Below are 26,993 nucleotides of genomic sequence, written 5' to 3'. Positions count from 1 at the left end.
GGAAATTAAAGAAGCCTTAAGTAAATGGAACAATAGACCATGCTTACTGAAAGACTCAATAGTTAACTCAACTTTCCCTTAGTGAAACTGTGGACCAAAATCCCAGTAGATTTGTAAACCTGCAAGGTAAACTCTAAAGTCTATAGAACCTAGTGCATATGATGGTGCATGCTAGCTGGGTGTGGCTGCAGGAAGAACATAAAAGCTACAGGCCTACCTGGGCAGACATCAAGTGAGCTGGAGGCCACTAAGAGGCTTTATTAAAATTAAAAGTCAAACAAGAACTGGACATGTGTTGGACAGCAGTTTTCTCCAAGACTGAAAAATTTCCTCCTGCAGAGAAGCTCCCTAATCCAGAAGGTAAATTTTTGCTCCTGTAAGTAACTCTAACCCATGTTCTTGCAAGTATGTCCAATAAAACTCACTCGTTCACCAAGATAGACTTTGGTGGCATCCTTACTTTAGTCTGTTGTGGGATCTTTAGCTGGGATGAATATGTGTGTCGTGTCTCACCAGGAAAAATAGTCTTGTCATAAAACAGTAAGAGAAAGGGTAATAAAACTGCTGAGTGGCCAGGCATGGTGGTGTGCACCTTTAATTCCAGCACTTGGGAGGCAGAGGCAGGAGGATCTGTGTGTGAGGCCAGCCTGGTCTACAGAGTGAGTTCCAGGATAGCCAAGGGTATACAGAGAAACCCTGTCTCAAAAACAAAAACACCAACCAACCAAACAAACAAAAACCACACACACAAAAAAAACCAAACAAACAAAAACCAATGCAACAACAATAACAAAAACTGTTGAGGGAGTTGGAGAATGGCTAAGTGGCTAAGAGTTAAGAGCACTAATCAGTTCTTCCAAAGGACCCAGGTTCAATTTCCAGCCTCCACCTGGTAATTCATATCTGTCTATAGCTCCAGTTCCAGATGTGACATCCTCACATCAATGTGCATAATAAAATAAATTATTAAAAAAAGTTGAGTGTAGTGCTTCATGCCTGTAATTCCAGCACTCAGGAGGTTGAGACTGGAGAATTTCCTAGTTGGAGACTAGACTGATCTTTTCAAGCAAGATATTGCTTGAAAACAAAAATAATAGAATTATAAGACATACTTAACTGTTATATATTACGTATTAAATAGCTACCTCCAAAGCACTAATAACACAGAAAATGGCCATTTCTGATACCTGGGTTATTAAATTTCTTTGTATTAAGTGGGGTGATTACAAGTTTGTATCAATGCTTTTTGAATTTTGGATTGCAAATTTCTTTCTTTTTGGTTTTTTTTTTTTTGAGACAGGGTTTCTCTGTGAAGCAGAGGGTGTCCTAGAACTAGCTCTGTAGATCAGGCTGGCCTTGAAAACAAAAGAAATCCAAGTGGTTTCTTCCTCCCTGCTGGGATTAAAAGTTTGCACAACCAGCATTGATTTGCAAGTTTCACTCACTAACCCAACAGACAAAACAAGTCCCTTTAAAGGACTTTCCTCAGTCTAAGGATTAAGGGCAAAGTGTAGAAAAGTTCTTGTTATGAGAGCTGGGAATGTAGCTCAGTTGGCAGGATGCACGAAGCCCTGGGTTCCATTGCAAACCACTCACAAAGCAAGCACAAGGGAGACACGCCTAGACCTGTGTGCTCAAACTATAAGCTTGCTTCACCAGCAAACAGGAAACTGGGTTCTAGAGCAGCCTGAGTTACATAATGAGACCCTGTCTTAAAAAAGGGTTAAACAGCCAGGCGTTGGTGGTACATGCCTTTAATCCCAGCACTCAGCACTCTACAGAGCCAGTTCCAGGACAGCCTCCAAAACAATACAGAGAAACCCTGTCTCGAAAAAACCAAAAGGGTTTAAACAAGAAAACAAAGCAACTAAAACAGAAAAAGAGAAAAGAATGCTGATACTGTACTCCAAGAAAGCCAGTAAAATTCTCATTTGTAAATTATACTCCAAGATACCCTCAGACCTCTACATTAAAAATACTGCACCTTCACCACCTGCTGGCAGTGTCCCAGGCCTTTAATTCCAGCACTAGGGAGGCAGGGACAGTAGGACCTCTGAGGGGAGGGCAGCCTGGTCTACAGAGGGAGATCCAGGATAGCCAGGGTTACACAGAGAAACCCCATCTCGAAAAACCAAAACAAACAAAATTAAACAATCCCCCCAAACCCTGCACCTTCATCCAATTTCAATTTGAACTTCATCATATTTTGAGCAATACTAGGGACTGGATCTAGGAACTCACTCACTGATACAACACCAACACAAGTTCAAATCTTTTGTCTTAAGTTTCTTTTGGCTGGGATTCAAGTATAATCCTATTTGTAAAAGTCATTTCGTGGTTTGTTTTTGTGGTGCTGTCGAAATCGAACCCAGAACCAGGGCCTTGGGCATGTCAGGCATGTACACTATCGCCATTCAACCCAAACCTTGTCTTAGTTTTTGTTGTTTGGGGGCTACACAGTCCAACCTGGCCTCGAACTCACTATCCTTAGCCTCAGGATAGTAAGGGAAATTCATGTTCTTGTTTTTGAATACGTTATTTGTATTTTGTGCGCATTGGTGTTTGACTGCATGTATGTCTGAGAGTGTCAGAAGTCCTGGAACTGGAGTTACAGACAGTTGTGAGTGTCCATGTGGGTGTTAGGAATTGTACCCGGGTCCTCTGGAAGAGCAGTCAGTTTTTGTTTTTTGTTTTGGTCCTGGAACTCTTTTTATAGATGAGGCTGACCTAAAACTCACAGGGATCCGCCTAACCCTGCCTCCCCAGTGCTGGGATTAAAGACGCGCGCCACCCACGCAGGGCACTGCCGGTGCCCTCAGCCGCTGAGCCTTCTCTCCAGCCAATTGTTTTTGTTTTTTGAAACCAGGTTTCATAATATAGCACTGGCTGACTTCGAACTCACAGAGCGGTCCCCACCCCCACCCCGCCTCTCGGGTTTTGGGATTAAAAGCAAGCACCACCACGCCCATCTTTCTGCTGTAAATCTGTAAAAAACAAAACAACAACAAAAACCAACCCGCTGCTCAATGGAAAGCGCCACAGGTGTGACCGGCAAGACAGTTGGCTACAGAAAGAAGTCGAAGAGACCAGAGGCACCAAACTCGGTCACCGCCCAGGGGCCAGAGCACCAGGAGCCCTGGGAGCCGGGGGTCACGGTTCCCCACCACTGTGGGCATCTCACCTGTCGCGTCACCCTCCTCGGGACCGGAGAAACGCCGCCTCTCTCAGGAAAAGCCGGCCTGAGATTCTGCACGAAGCCAAGTAACTCCTCCCCAAGCCCGCGGCGGGAAGCTCCACACGGGTTTGCAGAGCCCCGCCGGCTCCGCCCCTCTCCCGGAGGCCTTTGCGGCTGAGCATGCGCAGTGCAGTCCTCTTAGGTGGGCCCCTGTCTGAAGCAGGGGAGATGGACAGGGAGGGGCAGGAGGTTTTACTCTTAGGCCATCCCTAAAGTCACCTCTCCTGCCTGAATTCCTGAATTCTTTTTTTTTTTTTTTTTTTTTTTGGATAGGATTTTCGCTCTGTAGACCAGGCTGGCCTCAAACTCACAGAGATCTGCCTGCCTCTGCCTATCGAGTGCTGGATTAAGGGAAATATGTATCACCTCAATGGGTGTACACATACATATTTGGGTCCTTGAGTGAGCAAATCAGAAGTTGACGGCACAGGCCTGCAATTTCAACTCTTGGGAGATGGAGTATGAGGTTCAAATTTCAAGGCCAGTCTTATTCACAAACCATACGGAGCTGAGTGGAGCTGGGCATGGTGGCACGCACGTGCCTTTAATCTCAGCACTCGAGAAGGCAGAGGCAGGCGCATGTCTGCGAGTTCGAGGCCAGTCTGGGTCTACAGAGTGAGTTCCAGGACAGGCAGAGCTACACAGAGAAAACCTGTTTCGAAAACAACAACAACAACAAAAAAAAAAAAACCCCACCAACCCTACCGACCCCCCCAAAAAATCTGTGGATGGGGCGGGGCAAGGAGATGACAGTCCATTAAGGCTACCAAGTCTGACTAGCATAGTTCACATCACTGTCACGGGAAACCACTGAGTAGACGAGAACCAGTTCCTGCAAATTGCCTTCTGACTGCCACAATAAGCACACAAACACAAGTAAACAAATACATGCACACATAAATAAAAAATTTAAACTGTAAAGGCTAATGCACTCAGTTTCTGAGTTACCACTAAAAAAAAAAGGTTGTAAATACAGTTTCAGAAAAGGAGGAGTGAGAAAGTAGGGTCAGAGGGCATAGCTAAAGAAATAGGAGGTGGGTGTCTAGTGAGGTGACTTAGCATGAAGGGATGAAAAGAAGAAAGTATAATGACCCTGTCTCGAAAAGGTATAGGGGCAGATAATTTTGATTATTTCTGGTCATAACAGCAAAAGAAAAAACATAAAGTTTGATAATGTATTCAAGCTTATTGTTGACTATAATTTCTTTCTGTCTCTTTTCTTTTTCTTTTGAGACAGAGTCTCACTGTGTAGAGTGACTGGCCTAGAGCTCACAGAGACTGGCCTGTTTCTGCCTCCAGTGTGCTGAGACTAAAGCCAAGAGCCACCACAGTTCCACCCTTTCCACCCCCACCCCCACCACCAAGGTTTTCCTGTGTAGTCCTGGCTGTCCTGGAACTTACTCTGTACAACAAGCTGGCCTGGAACTCAGAGATCCATCTGCCTCTGCTTCCCAAATGCTGGGATTAAAGTTATGTGCCATCATTCCCAGCTTCTTTTTTTGTTTGTTTGTTTTTTTTCAAGACAGGGTTTCTCTGTGGCTTTGGAGGCTGTCCTGGAACTCCCTTGGTAGTCCAGGCTGGTCTTGAATTTACAGAGATCCGCCTGCCTCTGCCTCCCGAGTGCTGGGATTAAAGGCGTGCGCCACCAACACCCGGCCTCCATTCCCAGTTTCTTTATTTCCTACAACTAGGGCATGTAGCCTCTTAAGAAATGGTCTTACTCCTGCCCTGTTCTGCTGTGCAACTGATAACTGTGGCAGTGACCTGTACAGTTTCAGGGAGCTCTCTAACCAGCAACTGATGGGGAGGAACTTACTCCTGGCAATGAAATGATCTAGGGCTTCTGGAATCTGCTTCATCCACTTCCACAAGTTTTCTCTGTTGGGAGCACAAAGGTCCTCATGCTCACAGGGAGCTCAAGGGAAAGCAGGCATGGTAAACTCTCAGGGTTGTCTTTTCAGGGGAAAAGACATATAACCTGTTTTTCCATCCAGACAGCTGGGGATGGAGGTGATTCATATCCTGGTGGTCTGCACATACCAAGCTCCCTCAACCAGGACCACAGATGGCTAATAGCACAAATGACCTCTATGCTATCCTTATGACTGAACTGGGACCATACCAGATCCCTCCCTAGGCCCTTAAGATAATCTCTAGACCCATCTTCGTGGAAGAAGTGACATGTACTTTTTTGTTTTGTTTTGAGGCAAGGTTTCTCTGTGTAGCCCTGGCTGTACTGGAACTTGCTCTATGTATTAGGCTGGCCTCGAACTCACAGAGATCAGCCTGCCTCTGTCTCCCAATTGCTGGGATTAAAGGCATGTGCCACCACCACTGCCCAGCCCATGACGTGTACTTTGGGTTGAGTTTCCATGTAATTATGCCTCCTTTGTTCCTAGAGGCTCTGTAAGATTACTGCTTACAGATACAGGCTGCTTTCTGAAACAACTCAGAGCCACTCACTGTGGTGAGTGTTGGCACCGCCCCCGGTGAATTGCCCTCCCATCATAAAATGCCCTATAGACTTATCTCCAGACCATCTGGTTGGAGGATTTTCTCAGTTTCCTCTTTCCATATAACCCTAACTTGTGTCAAGCTGATAATACACTAACTAGAACACCTTTTCCCTCACTCTCCCAACGTCCTCTCTCCTGTCTGACCTTTCTTCTGCTTGTGCATTTTTACCTTTTGCACTTTTGTATCAGACATACTATTCTACTAAACCTTCCACCCCACATCTGCTTAAAGACCCCCCCCAACACTTCTCCATTGCTGGTAGGAATGCAAACTTGTACAACCGTTTTGGAAATCATTATGGTGGATTCTCAGAAAGTTAGGAATCAGCATGGTGGTAGTGACGCATGCCTTTAATCCCAGCACTTGGGAGGTAGAGGCAGGTGGATCTCTGTGAGTTCAAGACAAGCCTGGTCTACAAGAGCTAGTTCCAGGACAGCCTCCAAAGCCATAGAGAAACCCTGTCTCAAAAACCAAAAACAAACAAACAAACAAACAAAAGTTAGGAATCAATCTGCCACAAGACCCAGCAATACCACTTTTGGGCATATGCCCAAAGGATGCTCAATCATATCACAAGGACATTTGCTCAATTATGTTCATAGCATCATTATTTGTAATAGCCAGAACCTGGAATCAACATAGATACCCCTCAACAAAAGAATGGATAAAGAAAATGTGGTACATTTACACAATGGAATACTACTCAGCCATAAAAAACAATGACATCTTGAGGTGTACAGAACTGGAAAAAGCCATCCTGAGTGAGGTAACCCAGACCCAGAAAGACAAATATAATATGTACTCATTCATAAACGGATATTAGACATAAAGCAAAGGACAACCAGCATACAGTCCACAACCCCAGAAAACTTAGGTAACAAAGAGGACCCTAAAAGAGACACACACGGATCCACCTAGGAAGGAGAAAGAAAGAGACAAATCTCCTGAGTAAATTGGGAGCCTGGGGAGCATGGGGGAGGGTGAAAGGGGAGAGGGGATGAGGAAAAGGGAGTAGGGGAAATGTACAGCTCAGTAAAAACAATTTTTAAAAATGTTTTCCCCTGTCTACTATACTGGGCTCTTCTCACAATCTCTACTGCACAAATGCACATATATGAAAGTTAGAAGCTAGGATCCACTTATTTTTTTTTTTTTTTTTGGTTTTTCGAGACAGTGTTTTTTGTTTTTTTGTTTTTTACGAGACAGGGTTTCTCTGTATTGTTCTGGAGGCTGTCGGTCCAGCCCGGCCTGGAACTCACAGAGATCCGCCTGCCTCTGCCTCCGGAGTGCTGGGATTAAATGCGTATGCCACCAACGCCCGGGCTGGTCTGGATGCTTCTTAACCCTCTCCAGAGCCCTTCCCTTTCCATAGGATATGTTCCAGGAGTAGATGGGCAAAATGCACAAGACTCAGAAGGCTCCTGAAATCTGAACTTTCATCAGGTAAAGAGTCAGCCCTCAGCATGACAGGCATGTTTTCTGCTGTGGTGTTGAATGACAAAGACTTCATCCCTCTACTATGGCCTTCCTGATTTCTTCAAAAACAGTGAAACTGGGATTGATGGCATATATTGTGAGCTGGAAAGTTTTGTGTTAATTTGACACAAGTTAAAGTCATCCGAAAGGAGGAAGACTCAATTAAGAAAGTGTCTCCAGATGGTTCAGAGTTTAAGAGTCCTGCTTGCTCTTTCAGAGGTCCTGAGTTCAATTCCTATCAACTACATAGTGGCTCACAACCATCTGTAATGAGATCTGGTACCTTCTTCTGGTTTGCAGGGATACATGCAGGCAGAACACTGTATACATAATAAAACAAACTGGCTCTATAAGATTGGGTTGTAGGCAACCCTGCAGGGCATTTTCTTAGTGATTGATGGGGGAGGGCCCAGGTCATCATGGGTGGTACCATCCCTGAGATAGCGATCCTGGGTTCTATGAGAAAACAGGTTAAGTAAGCCATGGGGAGCAAACCAGTAAGCAGCACTCCTCTATGGCCTCTGCAGCAGCTTCTGACTCTAAGTTTCTGGCCTGTTTGAGATCCTGTCCTGATTTCCTCCCTGGTGTGGGACCTCTTTCTGTGTATACGTTTGTCTTATTGGTTGATAAATAAAGCACTGTTGGCCAATAGGGAAGCAAGATATTTGGGACTAGGAGTCAAGGAGGATTCTGGGAAATGTTGTCAAAAGTGGGGAGTCACCATGTGATCCTGAGAGGAGAGTGCGTAAGATAAGACCTTATAAAATATATATTAGTGATTATGGGTTAATAATGAAGTCTGAGCTAGCCATTAAGAAACCATAGCAAACAGCCAACAGCTTCATAGTTAATATAGTGTCTTGTGTGTTATTTGGGGGTTGAGACAGCGGAGGGAAGCAGGCAGATGGTGGGAAAGAATGCATACTACACACCTCCCCAAGTTGGTTTGGTCATGGTGTCTTATCAATAGAAAAGTAACAAAGACACTCATGATCAAAGTAACTAATAAAAGAAAGTGTTTAATCTGGAGTTTATGGTTTCAAAGGAATTTAACTGGGCTTCTAGATAGGAAGCAGACCTGGTTGGCCCAGGTCTATGTCTATTTGAGCACTGAGTACCTTAGGGTACACATCTTGATAGACAACCATGAGGTAGAGGACAGCACATGTCTTTTGAAACCTCAAAGCCTGTCCCAAGGACACTTTTCTTCCAATAAGGTCACACATTCTAATCCTTCCCGAACAGTTCCACTAACCCTTCCCTAACAATTCCAAGCATGCAAATATATGAACTGTCTTAGTTAGGGTATATTGTTGCTGTGAAGAGACTCTATGACCAAAGCAATGCTTATAAAAACATTAATTGAGGTTCCAGAGGTTCCGTCCATTATGATCATGAAGAGGAGCATGGCAGCATGCAAGCAGATGTGATGCTGGGGCTGAGAGCCCTACGTCTTGACTTAAGAGGCAACAGGAAGTCAACTGATTGTCACACTAAGGGAAGCTTGAGAAAAGAGACCTTAAAGTTTATCCCTACAGTGACACACTTCCTCCAACAAGGCCACGCACACTTCTGTTGGGGGCCATTTTCTTTCAAACCACCACATTCTATTCCATGGCCCCCAAAGGCTTATAGATATATCATAATGGAAAAAAATGCATTCAGTCCAATTTCAAAAGTCTATCTATAGTCTATCACAATCTTAACAATGTTAAAGTTCAAACTCTCATTGAGTGGTGGTGGCACATACCTTTAATCTCAGCACTAAGGGGAGAGAGGCAGGCAGATTTCTTTGAGTTCAAGGCTAGCGTGGTCTACAAAATGGGTTTCAGGACAGCCAGGGCTGTTATACGGAGAAACCCTGTCTCAAAAAGCAAGCAAGCAAACAAACAAAAAGGTCCAAAGTCTCTTCTGAGACTCATGGAAATCTCTTAACTGTAATACTTTTTTTTGTTTTGTTTTGTTTTTCAAGACAAGGTTTCTCTGTGGCTTAGGAGGCTGTCCTGGAACTTGCTCTGTAGACCAGGCTGGCCTAACTGTAATACTCTTATAAAACTCAAACTCAAAAAGCAGATCACATACTTACAACACATAATGGCACAGGATATAGATTACCATTCCAAAACACAGGGAAGGGAGCATAGTGAGGAAATACTTGACCAAAGTAACCGAAAATCAGCTGGGCAAACTTCAAACTTTGCATCTCCATGTCTGATGTCAAAATACTTTTCAGGTCTCCAATTCCTTTTAGACTTGTTGACTGCAATGCCCTTCTTTCTGTTGGGCTGGTTCCATTCCCTAGTAGCAGCTCTCCTTGGCAGGTATCCCACAATTCTGGTATTTCTAACATCTTTGGTTCTCCAAGGCAATCCAAGTTCCAAGTTTCAATTTCACAGCTTCATGCCAAGGCCTCTCTACTAGGTCTCCATTCAGGGACACCCCCTGACATATGCCTAGTCTCAGTGGTTTTCTTTAGGAGGGGAGGCAAATTCCACAATCCATTTCTTCTATCTTTAACTATAAAGTCAGAACCATGTGGTCAAAGCTGCCAAGTTGACTGACTGTCACACTAAGGGAAGCTTGAGAAAAAGAGATTGCAAAATCCACCCGCACAGTGACACACCTCCAACAAGGCCACACCTCCTAATAGTGCCATTGGGACCATTTTCTTTCAAATCACCACATAAGCCCATGGAGGCCTCGCTCTTCCTCTCTCTGTCTCTCTGTCTCTGTCTCTGTCTCTCTCTTTCTTTTTGTTGAGACAGGATTTGTTTCTCTGAGTAGCCATGGCTGTTTTGAAACTATCTCTGTAGACCAGACTGGCTTCAAACTCACAGAGATCCACCTGCCTCTGCCTCCTGAGTGTTGGGAATAAAGGTGTGTACTACCATCACTCAGCTCCTTTATTTTTAAAACAATTCTTTATTGATTCCTTGGGAAGAAACAAAACAAACAAACAAACAAACAAAAACCACTTTGTTCCCCTGTCTTTCCAATACCTCCTTCATTCATCCTAGTGGCATCAGGAGCTGTGGTATGTTACACATTATGCCCTTTGATTCAATCAGCCTCACTCACAAGATATTCATTGCAATGAGTTATTGGTCTGTGTGATGGTTTGAAAGAAGATGGCTCAGCCGGGCGCTGGTGGCGCACGCCTTTAGTCCCAGCACTCAGGAGGCAGAGGCAGGCAGATCTCTGTGAGTTCGAGGCCAGCCTGGTCTACAAGGGTTAGTTCCAGGACAGTCTCCAAAACAACACAGAGAAACCCTGCCTCGAAAAACTAAAAAAAAAAAAAAATAAAGAAGAAGAAAGAAAGAAGATGGCTCCCTAAAGGGACTGGCACTAGTAGAAGGTGTGGCTTTATTGGAGTAGGTATGGTCTTGCAGGAGGAAGTGTGTTACTATGGAAGTGGGCTTTGAGGTCTCATATATGCTCAAGCCAAGTACACTTTTTAGGTCCACTTCCTGTTGCCTTCTGATCAAGATGTAGCCAGAACCATGTATTCCTGCATGCCACCATGCTCCCTACCATGATAACAGACTGAACCTCTGAATTGTAATTCACCACCACATTTAAATGTTTTCTTTGTAAGAGTTGCCGTGACCATGGTGTCTTTTCACAACAATAGAAATCCAAACTAAGACAGTCTGGTTCAAGGCCTATGGCACACTGACCCATGGAGGCCATTCTTTTTTTTTGTTTGTTTGTTTTTTGAGACAAGGTTTCTCTGTGGCTTTGGAGGCTGTCCTGGAACTAGCTCTTGTAGAGCAGGCTGGCATGGAGGCCATTCTTATTCAAGTCGTCACATACTACTCCCTGACCCCCATAGGCTTGTGGACATACTAAAACGTGTTTAACCCAACTTCAAAAGTTCCCTTATGTCTTAGGCATATTTCTACTGCTGTGAAGAGACATGTAATGAAGACAACTCTTATAAAAGGAAACATTTGATTGGAGGCATGCTTAATAATTTCAGAGGTTTATTCCATTATCATCATGAGGGTATCATGCAGGCAGGTGCTGGGGCAGTTGTTGAGAGCTACAACCTGATCCACAGACAGAGACAGACAGACAGAGAGACCTTGTGTGAGCTTTTGAAACCTCAAAGTCCACCTCTAATGACACATGTCCTACAACAAGGCCACATCTCCTAATCCTTTTTTTTAAATATTTTATTTATTTATAGTGTATACAGTCTTCTGCCTGCATGCCAGCAAAGGGCCCCAGATCTCATTCAAGGTGGTTGTGAGCCACCATGTGGTTGCCGGGAATTGAACTCATGACCTCCGGAAGAACAGTCAGTGCTTTTAACCTCTGAGCCATCTCTCCAGCCCTCTCCTAATCCTTTTTAAATCATGCCATTTCCTGACGATGAAGTATTCACATATATGGCCATATGGGGAGGAACATTCTTATTCAAATCACCACACCATAGTTTTTCACAGTCCCAAGAGTTCAAAAGTCCAAAGTCTCTTCTGAGACTCAAGGCAATCTTTTAATTGTTACCCCTTATAATCTCAAAAATCAAATGATGTATTTCGGGTACACAATGGCATAGACTTACACATTACCATTCCAAAAGGAATAGGGGCACAGTGAGGAAATACAGATCAAAGCAAGTCTGATACCCAGTAGGGCACTCCAAATCCTGTAGCTCCATATCCAATGTCAAAGGGCTTAGGGGGCTGTGCCCTTCCAGTATTGCTGACTACAACACTGTGGTAGTTTGAGCGTAATTGGCCCCTGTAATCTCACAGGAAGTGGTGCTATTGGGAGGTGTGGCTTCTTTGGAGTGGGTATGGTCTTTTTGGAGGAAGTATGTCACTGTGGGGGCAGGCTTTGAGGTTTTCTATGCTCAGGATATCCCAAATACTCAAGCTAACTTTCTATTGTCAGCAAGATGTAGGACACTGTAGTGCAAAGTTTTACTCTTTTTACTCTTTGACCTTTCTGAGGGGCCCACCACCCAGCTCCCAAATAAGTCACACACAGAGGCTTAATTTTGGTTATGAATGACAGGCCTTAGCTTGGCCTGTTTCTTGCCAGCTTTTCTTAAATTATCCTGACTATCTTTCATCTCTGGGCTTATTTCCTTTTCTTCTGTGTATGTACCTTACTTTCACTCTTTCTCTGTGGCTGTGCGGCTGGGCAGCTGTATGGCTGGGTGGTTGGCCCCTGATATTCTCCTCCCCGTTCTCTTGTTTCTCCTTCTATTTACCTTCTCAGCCTGCCAGCCCCACCTATCCTTGCTCCTGCCTCGCTATTGGCTGTTCAGCTCTTTATTAGACCATCAGGTGTTTTAGACAGGCAAAGAATCACAGCTTCACAGAGTTAAACAAATGCAGCATAAACAAAAGTCACACACCTTAAAATGATTTTCACAACAGGACACTCACCTGTTTCTCCAGGACCATGTCTGCCTGCAACCACCATGCTCCCCGCCATGAGGATAATCAGTTGAACCTGTGAAACTGTAAGTGAGCCCTGACAATTAAATGTTTTCCTTATAATAGTTGCGGTGGTCTCTTCACAGCAATTACAACCCTAAGACAAACACTACTTTCTCTTGGGCTATTTCCACACCCTGGTAACAGCTCTCCTTAGCTGGTATCTTACAGCTCCCCACTTCTAACATCCTGGGTCTCCAGCACGACTCCAGGCTTCACTATCACAGCTTTCCTCAGTGAAGTCCAGTGTCCTCTCAGGGTTTCCATGCAGGGATTCCCCTGCCATACACTTGGTTTAAGCAGCTCTTCTAAACATGGAGGAAGAATCTACAGCCCCTTTGTCCCCTTATCCTTTATCACTCTAAAGCCAGAACCATTTTTGATGACAGCTTGAAGTGGAGCCTGGACCCCTACATTTTCAGCAACTTTCCTTTGTTGTTGTTTTTTAGTAGCAGAGAATTCCTCAGGTCTTTCCTTCTTACAAGTTGGATGTTTAGCTGGTGGGGTCTTGCCCTGGGAGCATCACTCCCTCAATCCCTTTTCACACTGGGCCTCTCCTTATCTCTTTTAGTACAAACCTTCACTCAGCATAAATTTCCAGGGTCCTCTTTTTTTTTTTGCTTCAAACTGCAAATTTTGTCCCACGTGTTCTTTTTCATTATAGATCTGTGTAAGAGTGATTACTAATAACCATGTGACAGAGTCAATATTAGGCTGTCTTGAAAAGTCCTTTGACAATGAAATTAGTCCATTGCTTTTCAATTTGTCCTCTGGCCAATCTTTAGGACAAGGGTAGAAGGCAACCATATTCTGTAGTTGGCATTTTCTTTGGGCAGCCAAGCAGCTCCCAAATAAAAACACAGAAACTTATTGTGAATTCTTGGCCTTAGCTTTGGCTTGTCCCACTAGCTCTTATAACTTAAACTGTTTCTATTCATGAAAGATAGGTTTTTTACCTTTCTTTCCTTCTGTATGTTCTACTTTCCTGCTTCCTCTGTGTCTGTCTGCCTGGTCCCTGGTGTCTCCCTGGCGTCTCTTTTCTCCCCTCCCAAGCCTAAATTCCTCCTCCTCCTTTCTCTCCCTGCCCAGAAATCCCACCTATACCTCCTTTTTCCCTATTGGCTGTGGAATAACCCTTCTGTACACTGTGAATATGTACTATTCTCATTGATTAATAAAGAGCTCATTGGCCAGTCGGTAGGCAGGAAGTATAAGCGGGACAGCCAAACTGAGAATGCTGGGAGGAAGAAAGGTAGAGCCAGGGGAGTGACCAGGAGAGACAGAGGGAGCAAGACGCAGCATTACATCCATTAATAGAAATGGGTTCATTTAAGTTGTAAGAGCTAGTTAGTTATAAGCCTGAGCTATTGGCCGAGCACTTATAAATTATCTTAAGTCTCAGTGTGGGTTATTTGGGAAACGGCTGCCAGGACAGGAAAACTGCCTACAGGTTGGTCAGCCTTTTATTAGTTCCATCACTGCCTGAGTCAGGCAAGGTAAAACAGCAACACATCTTTACATATTTTAAACCACACATCTTTGCATAGCTATACAAATATTCTGCAATAACATTCTTTGCCAAAATATCACAGGAATGGTCTCTATCCCAGTTGCTAATATTGTTTTCCTCTGAAACCTCTTGAGTTAGGCCTCTACAGTCTGTATGTATTACTCTCTTCCAAGCTTTTACTACGATGGCCCATTAAGCCCTGCTTATAGCATCCAATCCAATCACTTTTCTAGTCCAAAGTCCCAAAGTCTTCCACATTTTTCAAAACAAACAAAAAACCCAAAAAAAACCCCATCATGGTCATGGTGTCTAGGATACATGAAACATTGACTCAAAAATAATGTCTATTCAAGTTTGAGCATGTTGGCTCATACCTGTAATCCCAGAATTCTAGGGATTATGTCAGGAAGATTGCCTCAAATTTTAGACCAACTGAGGCTGCATAGTAAGATCAAGGCCAGTTTGGGCTACAAAGTGAAATCTTGTTTGTTTTGTTTTGCTTTTGGTTTTTTTGAAACGGTTTCTCTGTGCAGTGAGTTCGAGGCCAGCCTGGTTAGCTTTGGAGCCTGTCCTGGAACTTGCTCCGTAGACCAGGCTGGCCTCGAACTTGCTGAGATTTGCCTGCCTCGGCCTTCCCAAGTGCTGGGATTAAAGGCATGTGCCATCACTGACTGCCCTGTGAGAACCATATTTTTAAAACACGTTTAGTACATTTTATATTACCTAAATAATATACTTTGATGTTCTACTCAAAATTCACCCATTTTCTTCAGGGATATCGGACATGTGAGGCACCCATGTTCCAGAAGGTGATCTTAAACCCACTCACACTCTGACTTCACTAAGAACACCCACTAGATTTGAAAAAAAAAATGGAGTAAATGGGAGGATGGATTTGATCAAAGCACATATGCATGTATAAAACAATCAAATAGTAACTGTGACACAAATAATAAAAACCAAGGGACAGATATTGGGGTTCAAGATGAAGATCAGAGAAGCAAAGCAGACAGCCAGTAGCTCTTACCTCCAGCAAAGCTGAAATGGAGATCCTGTCTTCCCGGTGCCTGGAAACTGAATTTCACATGAGATCCTTTGCTTCTTCCTTATATACCTCTCTAGTGCTAGAACTAAAGGCCTGAGCTCTATTTCTCTTTTAGACTGATTCACTCTCATGTAACCCTGAACTCACAGAGATCAGTCTGCCTCTGCCTCTTGAGTCCTGGGATTAAAGGTGTGTGCTACCACTTCTTGGCATCTGCGGCTACGGCTAGCGTTGCATTCTGACCCCTATGCAAGCTTTATTAAATAATAAACAATATATCACCACAAATAACAAAGCGGGAAAGCAAATTTTAAATAGAAATGTGTGTGCGGTATAAAGTATTTGATTCTAAGTATCTTGTGTGAGTAAACTTCTGCTGGTGCTTTGCTTTGGCTGATCCTTCTCCTCAGACCAGAATCATCCTGCCTCCCATGCCCCGTTATAGTCCTACAGGACCCACATTTTCTCACTTAGATGTCTTTGTTCCTCAAGGTCTATGGTTGTGCTTTTGACAGGGAAACTCCATTAAACATTTGTGACTGTTTTATGAATCTCACTATGGTTTACTCCATGCCCATTAAACCATATCCACACTTCTTTTTGAGATGGAATGTGAGAATGGGATGGAATGGGTATGTTAGATAGCGGTGGCACAATGCCCTCATTTTTTTTTTATCAGTATCAGCACCAACAAATCACAGATAAACCTTTGCTGATAAACAGCTCTTTCTGGGTTTGATCTTTATGCTAGGGCTGCATTTTACCTGCATTGTCTGAGGCTATTCTCTTCCTTCCTTCTTTTTCTTCCTCTGAGAGAGAGAGACAGAGAGAGAGAGACAGAGAGAGAGACAGAGAGAGAGAGAGAGAGAGAGAGAGAGAGAGAGAGAGAGAGAGAGGAGTGTGTGTGTGTGTGTGTGTGTGTGTGTGTGTGTGGTGGTTAATCTTAGTAAGCTGATGGGATTTATAGTCAATTGGAGACAGGCATCTGGATATGTTTGGGAGGGATTTTCTTGATTAGGTTAGCTGAGGTACAAAGATTCGTCTTAACTATGAGCCCAAAAGGAGAAAGTGAGTTGAGCACTGGCACTCATTTCCCTGTGTTCCTTGACTGCATTTGCAACATGGTCAACTGTCTCAAGCTCTTGTTGTTACGACTTTTCCATCACAATGTCGTGTACCCTGGAACTGGGTGCCAAAAAAAACCTTCCTTCTGTTAGTGACTCCTCAGTGCATTTGTCACAACAAAGCAAGTAACTAATACATAAAACTGGTACCAGAGCCGGGTGTTGGTGGCGCACGCCTTTAATCCCAGCACTCGGGAGGCAGAGGCAGGCGGATCTCTGTGAGTTCGAGGCCAGCCTGGTCTACAGAGTGAGTTCCAGGACAGCCTCCAAAACAATACAGAGAAACCCTGTCTCGAAAAACCAAAGAAACAAAACAAACAAACAAACAAAAAAACTGGTACCAGAAATGGGGTCGGTAGACATAAAAATGTGCAGATTACAAAATAGAAAGTTCAAGTAAGTTTGATGTTGCTGCAAAGATGGGTGCTGGAAAAGGGTTGGAACTGTTAATTTCAATTGAAAGGAGTGAGCCTGAACTCATATCATTACTGAACGGGTTCCCTGCTCCTCAAAGCCAACAGCCCAAGGATGTGTTTTCCCTGAGTCATCACATAGAAGCTGTCACAACTGCAGTCCACTGCTTGAAGGCCCTGTTTGGCAACATCATCTATGTGGTAGTAGTTTTGACAGAATGAAAGATGATGTTAGGGGTATCATAGAATCTTGCACTACACTTCCAAAGAGCCACCGAGGCCAGGTAATATGTGACAGAGTTGAAATTCCTGTAGAGTCCTGGAGAGGCCACTCATTACATGAAACTGTGAAAATAAAGCCAGAGTAGCAATGGAGACCTGGAAATTGCAGGATTTTGGAGATGCCAGAACCATGGGACATCCACCAAAGAAAACTGTATGTGGGTCAGCAGGAAGGCTCACTGGGGTTAATGAACTTGGAGCTAAGCTGGCAACTTGAGTTGTTCCCCCAGAACCCACATGGCAGAAGGAGAGAACCAACTCCTGAAAGTTGTCCTCTGTCTTTCACTTGGATTCTGGGACATGTGCATGCTCCTTCAATAAATAAAGTTGAGGGGGTTCCTTGTAGATGTCACAGCAGGCAGGAAAACAAACTGCAAAGAGGTGAGAATGAATACAAATTGCTCAGATTTACTTCATCAATCTGAATCAAATTTCAGGTGGTCCGGTGTTAGGCGGCTCATTGCCAGCACGTTTAAAACGCAGTACAATTTGGGAAAAGTTTCCCAGGAAACAATCATTTCAATCCAGGTGCACAAAAAAGTTTAAGGTATGACTACATAGAAATTCCTTTGCAAAGTACATGTGACCACTAAAGTGAGTTCGGTAGACAAAAAGGCCTAGAATCTGACGTGGTCTCTGACAGACAGCACAGCGTTCAGCAGGCTATAAAGTACCTATGACATTCCCTTCTTAAGGATGGGTTCTATTAACTGGGAGCTAAAGATAAAGATATAGGGACCAGCTGGGCATTGGTGGCACATGCCTTTAATCCCAGCACTCGGGAGGCTGAGGCAGGTAGATCTCTGTGAGTTCGAGGCCACCCTGGTCTACAGAGCTAGTTACAGGACAGCTTCCAAAACAATACAGAGAAACCCTGTCTGAGAAAACAAAACAAAACAAAACAAACAAACAAACAAACAAACAAAAAAAGACATAGGGACGTAGAGTCTGGCATAAACATTTTGTGTGGAGTCTGCCTTCACAGGCGGCAAACAGGTCACCAGGTCATTAAAAATATCCACTTTCAGCTTTTTCGATGGAAAAACAGGCATTTTTATCTCCTCCATTGAGGAGAGGTCCCTACATGTTTACCATTCCTGGTTTCTCCAGACATCTGTGGGTGCAAAGACCTTTGTGCCCCCAATATAAAGTTAAAAAAGAAAGAAAATAAAGCTGTATGGATGGAGTGGAGTTTTCTGCAAAGAGGTGTGCTCTGCTTGCTGCAGAGCTGGAGGGGCAGGGCTGCCTAAGCTCCTGGAGTTCAGATGAATCCATGAAGATCCCCAGATCCAGACATGGAGCTTCATGACTTGGTGTTTGCCCTGCTGAGTTTTAGATGTTTCTCCTTGCTGAACCCCTATTCTTCTATTGTTCAACAGCAATGTTTGGGGCTGGAGAGATGACTCAGTGGTTTACAGCATCAACTGCTTTTTCAGACGATCCTGGTTCAATTCCCAGCACCCACATGGCAGCTCACAACTGTCTGGGACTACAAGCACTGACACCCTTACAAGACATACATGCAGGTAAAACATCAATGGAATAAAAAATAAATAAATTTGGGGCTGGAGAGATGGATCTAGTTAAGAGCACTGACAGCTCTTCCAGAGGTCCTGAGTTCAACTCAAGTACCCACATGGCAGCTCACAATTGTCTGTAACTCCAATTCCAGCATACCCAACACCCTCACATAATCATACCTGCAGGCAAAACACCAATGCACATAAAATAAAAGCAAATAAATTATTAAAAATAGTAATGTTTATTAGCCGGGCGTTGGTGGCGCACGCCTTTAATCCCAGCACTCGGGAGGCAGAGGCAGTCGGATCTCTGTGAGTTCGAGGCCAGCCTGGTCTACAGAGCGAGTTCCAGGACAGCCTCCAAAGCTACACAGGGAAACCCTGTCTCGAAAAACCAAAAAAAAAATACTAATGTTTATTTTGTGACACTGTATATTAGAAATATGCAACTCAAAATTTTAAAATAGTGTGTGTGTGTGAGTGTGTGTGTGAGTGTGTGTGTGAGTGTGTGTGTGAGTGTGTGTGGTGTGTGTGAGTGTGTGTGTGTGTGTGGTGTGTGTGTGCGTGCATGTGTGTGTGCGTGCGTGCGTGTGTGAGTGTGTGTGTGAGTGTGTGTGTGGTGTGTGTGTGCGTGCGTGTGTGCGTGTGAGAGTGTGTGTGTGCGTGTGTGTGTGTGCGTGTGAGAGTGTGTGTGTGTGTGCTCACGTGCATATGGCACACACACGCATGTACACTGCAGGTTATCTGGCCTCCTGTCTCTGTTTCCCGTCTTGTAGGAATTCTGGTATTACAAATGTGTCCAGCTTTACATGAATTCTGGAGATTTGAACTCGGGTCTTCATGCTCCTGCAGCAAGAGATTTACCCCCTGAGCTACTTCTCCAGCCTCTGGTTTTATCTCAACTAGCTCCATCAGCAACCATCCAATTTCCAAATAAGGAGCCATTCTGAGTGTTCTTATTTCAAATATAATGAATAACAAATAGAGGCAAATCCGTATTACATGGCTAGATGCTTCAAAACCAAAAGTCTATCAGCCATATTGACCAAATCTTGGATAGTCGTAAAGAGTGTGCATATAGAAAAAATACTATGCAGCAGTCAGAATAAAGAACAGCTTCACAAATCATAAACATATCTCAAAAACAATATTGAATTAAAAAACAGTTCAATTTTTCCAGACAAAAATTTGTATCATATTATGGTTTCCATTACTATTATGTGGAATGATACATAATTGTATAGCAGTAGCTTTGATTAATAAACGCTTAAGTATTATGTTCTCCTAGCATCCATCTTTTTAAGAAGGCCATTTGTGGTTACATACGTCTCTGGAGACTGAGAAAGGTGGATCTCTGTGAGTTCGAGGCCATTCTGGTCTACAGAGTGAGTTTTAGGGCAGCCAGTGCTACACAGAGAAACCTTGTCTCGAAAAATCAAAAAGCAAAACAAAACAATACAGAACAGGGCATATACAGCGCCATGTAACACTCCTGATATTCTTTTTCAAATTCCTCCTCCCACTTTTTCATGGCTCAACCTCCGTCTCTTTAAGAATTCAGCCATATATGAAGCGAGAATGCTGGGACGGCCACTTGGCTCCAGGTCTAGGGCATGATGGGAAAAGAGGGCGGGAATTACGGCTGGGAACGGCCAATTACCTTAAGTCTAGGGCGTAATCAGGGGTGCGCACGCGCAGTTGGCCAGACGTTGCGTTGCAGTGGCTCGGGCGATTCCAGGAAAAGAATTTGTTGTCTTCACGGAGGCTCTTGAATGCTGTTGTGCATTCTCAGTCTCGCGCCCCTTCGGAGGCAGCTAGGTGACTGGAGGTGGGTGTATGACGGGGCTACAGGAGACCTCTCCGACTTCTGGATTTGTGGGCGGGACACTGCATCACGTGTCCAAATGGGGCGTGACAGCCCACGTGACCAGACGCCGCAAGTGGAGCTGGGTAATCTTGTGTGACTGGGCCGGGCACCTTCAGGTGTGGGCGGAGCGGCAGCTCGTCACGTGACGCGGCGGCGTTGTTGGGGCTCCGGGCGGTGGTGTTGGGGCCCCCCGGGGCTGCCCGGCGCTGCAGGCTCGCGCACTCTCTTGGAGACCGAGTTCCTTCGCTGGCTGTTGGGCACAGACTGGGGTATTCTGGTTGCGAACGGGAACGTCGGAGAGCTTGCGACAATCGGAGGAGGCAAACACTTGTATATTGTTACAATAGTGGCAAGTGGTGGTAAGCTCTCGGTGTCGGCTTCGCAACAGGCTTCTCTAAATCCGTTGTTTCTATGTCTGACTTGAATTGATGAAGGGCCTTTAGCGAGGGTTTCTTTTTCATTTTAAGCTTTCGTTTGTACATTGGGGAATCTGAAGAACAACCGGAAGGTTGTTTATGGCGGCGATTCTCAGATATTTACATTACTATTTATAACAGTAGCAAAATTACAGTTATGATATAGAAAAATAAATTTTTGTTTGGGGGGGTTCCCATAACTCGAGGAATAAAGCGTTGAGCATTAGGAAGGTTGAAAACCACTAGTTTATAGGAAGACAGGCCTGACCTCCATGGAGGCTCCAGAACGCCCAGTTGGTGCACTTACAAACGGGAACTTAGTGTTCACTTGTGAAGACATTTTAGGCTCCGAACTAGCTTTAGAACAAGAAAAGGGCTCTTCATTCCAACGCAGGCCGAGTAAGAGGAAGATGAGGCAATTGGGTCCCTTTGAGGAATCAAAGCCGACTTAGCTCTCAAGCCAATGCCCATGCAGTCGGGAATTGTACTGAGACAGCTCTCCAAGAGCTTGGTGGCTTCCTCCCCTGGCTCATTTGGCCAGTCTACAGCTCAACAACCTTCAGCATAGTAAAGACCATAATGCTTGTCTAAGACACTAGGGAGGTGAGAACTTTGACGATAGACTTTTCCCGTCGGAAGGTAGCTAACCCAGGAGTAGAGAGAACAGTCCAGAAAGGTTAGTGCTCAAATGCTTGACCCTGAACCTATTAACGAACACACTAGTATGAAGGAAAACAAAATCCGAGTACCAGTCTTTTATGTTTTAGGAGTCTAGCTACCCATCGAAAAGAAACCTTCGTTTTAAATGGGAGAAGAGCCCTGAATAAACGGGATGAAAGAGCCTTTGGATGGTGGATGTGACAAAGCCATGGCACAGCAAGGGCTTCTGGACACAATTAAAGAGGAGCCCGACAATGCCCAAGTAAGCATTTTCTCCTGACTTCCAAGAGCCTGAAAAGCATTATTACCACACGGTTTCTCTGTAGCTTTGGAGGCTGTCCTGGAACTCGCTCTGTAGACCAGGCCTATCTTGAGCTCACAGAGATCTGCCTGCCTCTGCCTTCCAAGTGCTGGGAGCAAAGACGTGGGCTACCACCGCCTGGATAAAAATTATTATTATTATTATTATTATTGTCTGGAGAATCGAAAGTGGTAGCCAACAGCTTCTGGTTTATAAGTTGATATAACCCATTGATTTTTCTTGTTTTATCCATTAGATTAGTGCTGTGAAGGCTGAAGGGATATATAGTTAAGTTGTAGAGTACATTCCTAGCACTGTGAGATTCTGTATTCAATTCCCAGTGCTGGTCCAAAATGAATAGATGTATGTTATGTTTTGAATGTACCCTCCAAATTTCATTGATTGGAAACGTAATTCCTTATGCAGTGTTACTGGGGGTGATGATGCTATGTGCATATTCTGTCATTACCAGGAGGGAGTTTGTTGTAAAAGCCAATTGAGCTCCTCTTTGCTTGCTGTCTTGTTCTTTCTTGGGCACACTCCCACCCTTTGACACATTGTAATGTGACTGAAAGACTTGACTAAATGCATCCCCTTGTATCTTGGCATTCACAGCCTCCAGAACTGTGAAAAAATTCTTTTCCTTGCAAATGTGGTTTTTCTTATATTTTTGGTTTTGAGCTTTTAACTACTGAAACATCTCTCCAGCGCCGCATGATTTTTCTTAAAGCAATACAAAAACAGCTAAGATAATGGGTTAATCAGGTTTTTGATGTTTTGAATGAGAAAAGGTCATGGTAAATGTGATACTTGTTTTTTTGTTTGTTTGTTTTTTGTTTTGTTTTGTTTTGTTTTGTTTTGAGACAGGGTTTCTCTGTCCTGGAACTAGTTCTTGTAGACCATGCTGGTCTTGAACTCACAGAGTTCTGCCTGCCTCCTGCTTCCTAACTGCTGGGGGCCCGTGATACTTATTTTTGTTAAAGAAACAAATATGTAAATGGTAATGATGAGCAACACTAATAGATGCATAATGTGTAATATGTATCATGTGATAGCTTAAGAGGTGCCCATTATCACTCTCACATATATAATACTCTTATTTTACACGTGAGGATGCCGGAGTTCAAAAAAGCCAAGCAGTGTGTATGAATCAGTTAGTAAACATTAGATAGGATTCAAACCCAGATAGTAAGATTTCAGAGAACCTGCTGCTCCATGTGTAGCTTGAGTTGAGAAGATTATGCAGAATAGAACCTTGTTATGAATTTTGATTTTTATTTTAAGAGCAACAGGAGACATAGGGTTAGTTTTTATTTTATTTTTATTTATTGATTTTTTGAGACAGTCTCATCTAATCCAGACTGTCTTCTGATTTGCTGTGTGGCTGAGGGTGATCTTTAACTTCTGATCCTCCTGTTTCTGCTTCTCAAATATGTGTGTGCGTGTGTACTGCCATGCCAGGTTTTCATTGTAGAGACAGTAACAGGAAACAGATTTGCATTTGGAAAGATCATTGTGACTGTCCCTTAAAGACATATTAGAAACAAATATAATTTGTGGAGAGTGAGTTATTTTGCCAAGAATTTTTTTTACCTTCTTTAGCATGTTTGTTTTATGCTCTTTAGTTACTGACCTTATTGTAGAGACAAAGCAGTAGTATTTAAATTTGATGAAAATTAATAAATTAAAGGGAGAGAAGGTGAGGTGTCTCACACCTTTAATTCCAGCACTTGGGAGGCAGAGGTAAGTGTATCTCTGTGAGTTCGAAGTCAGCTTAGTCTACAGAGTGAGTTCCAGGACAGCCAGGACTGTCACACAGAGAAACCTTGTTTGGAAAAACCAAAACCAACCAACCAAAAAAAAAAAAAAAAAAAGATTTAAGTTCTCACACACCTCACAGCAGGATGGTTGCAGCACAGGAGTGCCAGATAGGTTTTACCTTGCTCATTAATTGCATGCCTTCTTGCTCTACTAGTGAGCTGTGAAGGTTCAAAGGTGGTGTTTGCAGAGTGCTGAGTGAGTGGGGGCCTCCAGTGTACCTACTTCTCTTTTCAGTATGCTTACTTTCCCTTGGGAAATTGTTCCTCTTGCCTTATCCAGTGTAACCATTTGTTTGCCAAGTTTTGTGGATTCTGCTTTTTAAATGTATTTTGAGTCTCTTTGATTTCCCTTTTCATTATTTTTCATGTGAACTTGTTTGCATCTTGTCCTTCTTTTATTCTTGTAGTCCTGTAGTATCCCCCATCCTCAGTGCTGGGGCTTGAGCCCAGGGCCTAGCACATTTTACAAGGTACTCAACCGTCTTCTGCCAGGTTCCTTCTATATGGTAAATCACAAACATTTGAGTGTGATATCCAGACTGTTCATGTTAATTTTTTGTTTCCCTTTTGAGTGCTGTTGGTCATCTTTCCCACTTCTAATTTGTGCTCCTATAAGCTATTTGCAGTTCACCAAAAGATGAAAATTAAAATTTTGTGTGTTTGTTTTAGGTAATCCAAATTAGTTTTGAACTCACTAGGAGTTGAGGACACCTTTGATCCTCCTTCCTCTACTTCTCAAGTACCGGGATTAAAGACATGTGCCACCACACCCAGCTATAATAGATATATTTTGTTCAGTTTTTTTTCCCCCAAGATAGGGTTTCTCTGTGTAGTTTGTAGACCAGGCTGGCCTTGAACTCACAGAGATCAGCTTTCCTTTGCCTCTTGAGTGCTGGGATTAAAGGTTTGCATACCACCACCTGGCTTGCCTCTTTTTTTTTTTTTTTTAATAGGGTTTCACTATGTATAGTCCTGGTTGGCCTGGAACTCTCTGTATAGACCAGGCTGGCTTAGAAAACTCAGAGATCTACCTACCTCTGCCTCTGGAGTGCCAGAATTAAAGTTCAAATTTTTCTTTTATTTTAATATTATTTTTATGTATTTAATTTTGGATTTTTTTTTTTTTTGGAACTCATTCTGTAGACCAGGTTGGCCTTGAACTCACAGAGATCCACCCACCTCTGCTTCCTGAGTGCTGGGATTAAAGGCCTTTGCTACCACCACCACCATTTAATTTTGAATTTTAATACTGTTTTTAATTGTGTGTGTGTGTGTGTCTGGAGATAAGAGGGGATCAGATCCCTGGCTGGAGTTTCAGGTGGTTGTGAGCTGACTGACATGGGTCCTGGAGCTGAATTAGGTTGTCTGGAAGAGTAGATAAGGTGCTGGAAAACTAGCCTAGGACTTTACATCCTGATCCCAGGCAGCAGGTAGTTTTTGACAGTACTGAACTGGTTACTGCTTGCTTCCTGGTAAGTGTATGGCATTGTGTTATTTCCTGGTGGGAAAGTGGAAGGTCAAGTAAATGTGTAAGGAACAAACAAAACAGAAGGGATAGCCCCACTCTCAGTAACTAGTCCAGTACTATAAACCAGTCCGTCTTAATAACTAATTGCCTTCAAGGATGGGAGTCACATTTCTATTTTTCTTTTAACTAACCCTGCAATCCATAGTGGTGACCTGCCCATATGACACACTGATGCAGGAGTGGCACAGAGTTGTGGGGGTAACCAGACACTATCTGGTTGTGTTTAAGGTCCAGTCCATGAGAGGAAACGCATACCTGATATTGCTTGGGTGACCAAGAATCTGAGACTAGATAGGCCATGGACCTTGGGGGAAAACAATACTACAATACTCTGCTAAAGGAATGTAGCAATAGAATGACTCCTAAAACACTCTGCTATACTCATAGATCAGCTTCTTAGTTGTCATCAGAGAAGCTTCCTCCTGCACTAGATGGGAACAAATACAGAGAACTCAAAACTGGACAGTGTGCAGAGAATGAGACCTTGAAACATTCACTCCTAAATGAGATGTTGCCATTGAATCCCTCTCTTCATGACTCAGGGAGCTTTGCAGAAGAGGAGGCAGGAAGATTGTTAGAGCCAGTGGGGATGGAAGACAACAAGGAAACAAGGTCTTTAGACCCAGCAGGGCTGACATGCATATGAACTCAGAGACTGTGGCAGCATACACAGAGCCTGCACAGGTCTAAGCCAGTTGGGGGTCCCAGTGCTGAAAGGGGAAGTGGGTACAAGACCCCCATTCCTAACCCAGAAGCTATTGCTAATTGGCAACTGCTCACAAAGGAAAAATGAGTTTTATCCAGCAGTCTGACTGGGTGTTTGAACCATTGTAGCAGGCATTCTCTGGACTGACAACCAGCTCCCAAATCATGACATGTGGACTTACTATTAATTATGAATGCTTGGCCTTATCTTATGCTTGTCCCATTAGCTCTTATAACTCACTTTAACCTGTTTCTCTTCATCTGTGTCTTGCCTTGGGGCTTTCACGTTTCTTTTGTTCTGTGTGTCTTACTTTCACTGCTTCCTCCATGTCTGGCTGGTTAGCAGCTGCCTGGCTGGCTGGCCTTGGGTATCTTTTCTCCCTTATTCTCTTCTCTTTGGAGCCTAGATTCCTCCTCCTACTAATTCTCTCTGCCCGACAGCCCTGCCTATCCCTTTACTGCCTAGCTGTTGGCCATTCCGTTGTGTTTTTTTTTTTTTTTTAATTAGACCAGTCAGGTGCGTTAGGCAGACAAGGTGGAACAAAAGTAACACATCTTCACACAGGTAAAGTAATATTACATAACAAACCACACTAAAGGGCAGGCCCCATGCTTAGTAGTAGATGATCAACATAAAATGAACTCTGTGGTATATGGAGGTATTTCTTCACTTTTTCTAGACTTTCTGTTATGTTTGTTTTGAGACAGGGTTTCTTTGTGTAGCCTTGGCTGACCTAGAACTCTGTAGACCATGTTGGTCTCAAACTTACAGAGATCTGCCTGCCTCTGCCTCAGAGTGCTGGAATTAACTGTGTGTGCCACCATACCCAGCTGATTTTTGTTCCTATGGGATTCCTGTGTGTGTGGAAATGTGTCTCTGTGTTTGTGTTCCTTGTCCGTTTTCTTTATTTTTTTTCTGTTTATTTTGTTCTTTTTTATTTGTGTGTTTTTTTTAATTGCTTATTTGTTTTCTAATGAAGGAGTAAGTGTGTAGTTTTGGGTGGGAGGAGAGATGGGGGAAGATCTGGAAAGAGTTGGGGGAGGGGAACTGATCAGAATATATTATATGAAAAAAATCTTTTAAATTAAAGGGAAAAAGTATGTTTCTAATTGAAATAGAATTA

General features: G+C 43.6%; 2 protein-coding genes across 7 annotated transcripts in view; one reads left to right on the top strand and one right to left on the bottom strand.

The window, feature by feature from the left end:
- Zmym1 (zinc finger MYM-type containing 1) overlaps positions 1 to 20,362 on the bottom strand; it is a 35,524-nt gene extending 15,162 nt beyond the window's left edge. For 2 of the 3 annotated variants that reach the window (XM_021232760.2, XM_040756607.1), the window contains exons 1-2: positions 20,233 to 20,339; positions 3,182 to 3,389 (exon numbers count right to left, since the gene is read on the bottom strand). The gene's annotated coding sequence lies outside the window, so the exon portion shown is untranslated. Of the gene's footprint in view, positions 1 to 3,181; positions 3,390 to 20,232 lie in introns of all 3 variants that reach the window. The other variant, XM_005079458.4, reaches the window with a different exon arrangement.
- Positions 20,276 to 26,993, top strand: part of Zmym6 (zinc finger MYM-type containing 6) — a 38,414-nt gene continuing 31,696 nt past the window's right edge. Inside the window, exons 1-2 of one of the 4 annotated variants that reach the window (XM_013120225.3) lie at positions 20,276 to 20,400; positions 21,623 to 21,777. In XM_013120225.3, the coding sequence (XP_012975679.1) occupies positions 21,688 to 21,777 (90 nt within the window). In that variant the 5' untranslated portion in view covers positions 20,276 to 20,400; positions 21,623 to 21,687. Of the gene's footprint in view, positions 20,401 to 20,423; positions 20,523 to 20,553; positions 20,799 to 21,125; positions 21,532 to 21,622; positions 21,778 to 26,993 lie in introns of those variants that run through there. The other 3 variants (XM_021232758.2, XM_005079459.4, XM_021232757.2) reach the window with 3 other exon arrangements.

This window comes from Mesocricetus auratus, unplaced genomic scaffold, assembly GCF_017639785.1.
Source record: "Mesocricetus auratus isolate SY011 unplaced genomic scaffold, BCM_Maur_2.0 Super-Scaffold_100014, whole genome shotgun sequence".
Classification (NCBI taxonomy): Eukaryota; Metazoa; Chordata; class Mammalia; order Rodentia; family Cricetidae; genus Mesocricetus; species Mesocricetus auratus.
This window is presented reverse-complemented; position numbering and strand designations above follow the sequence as displayed.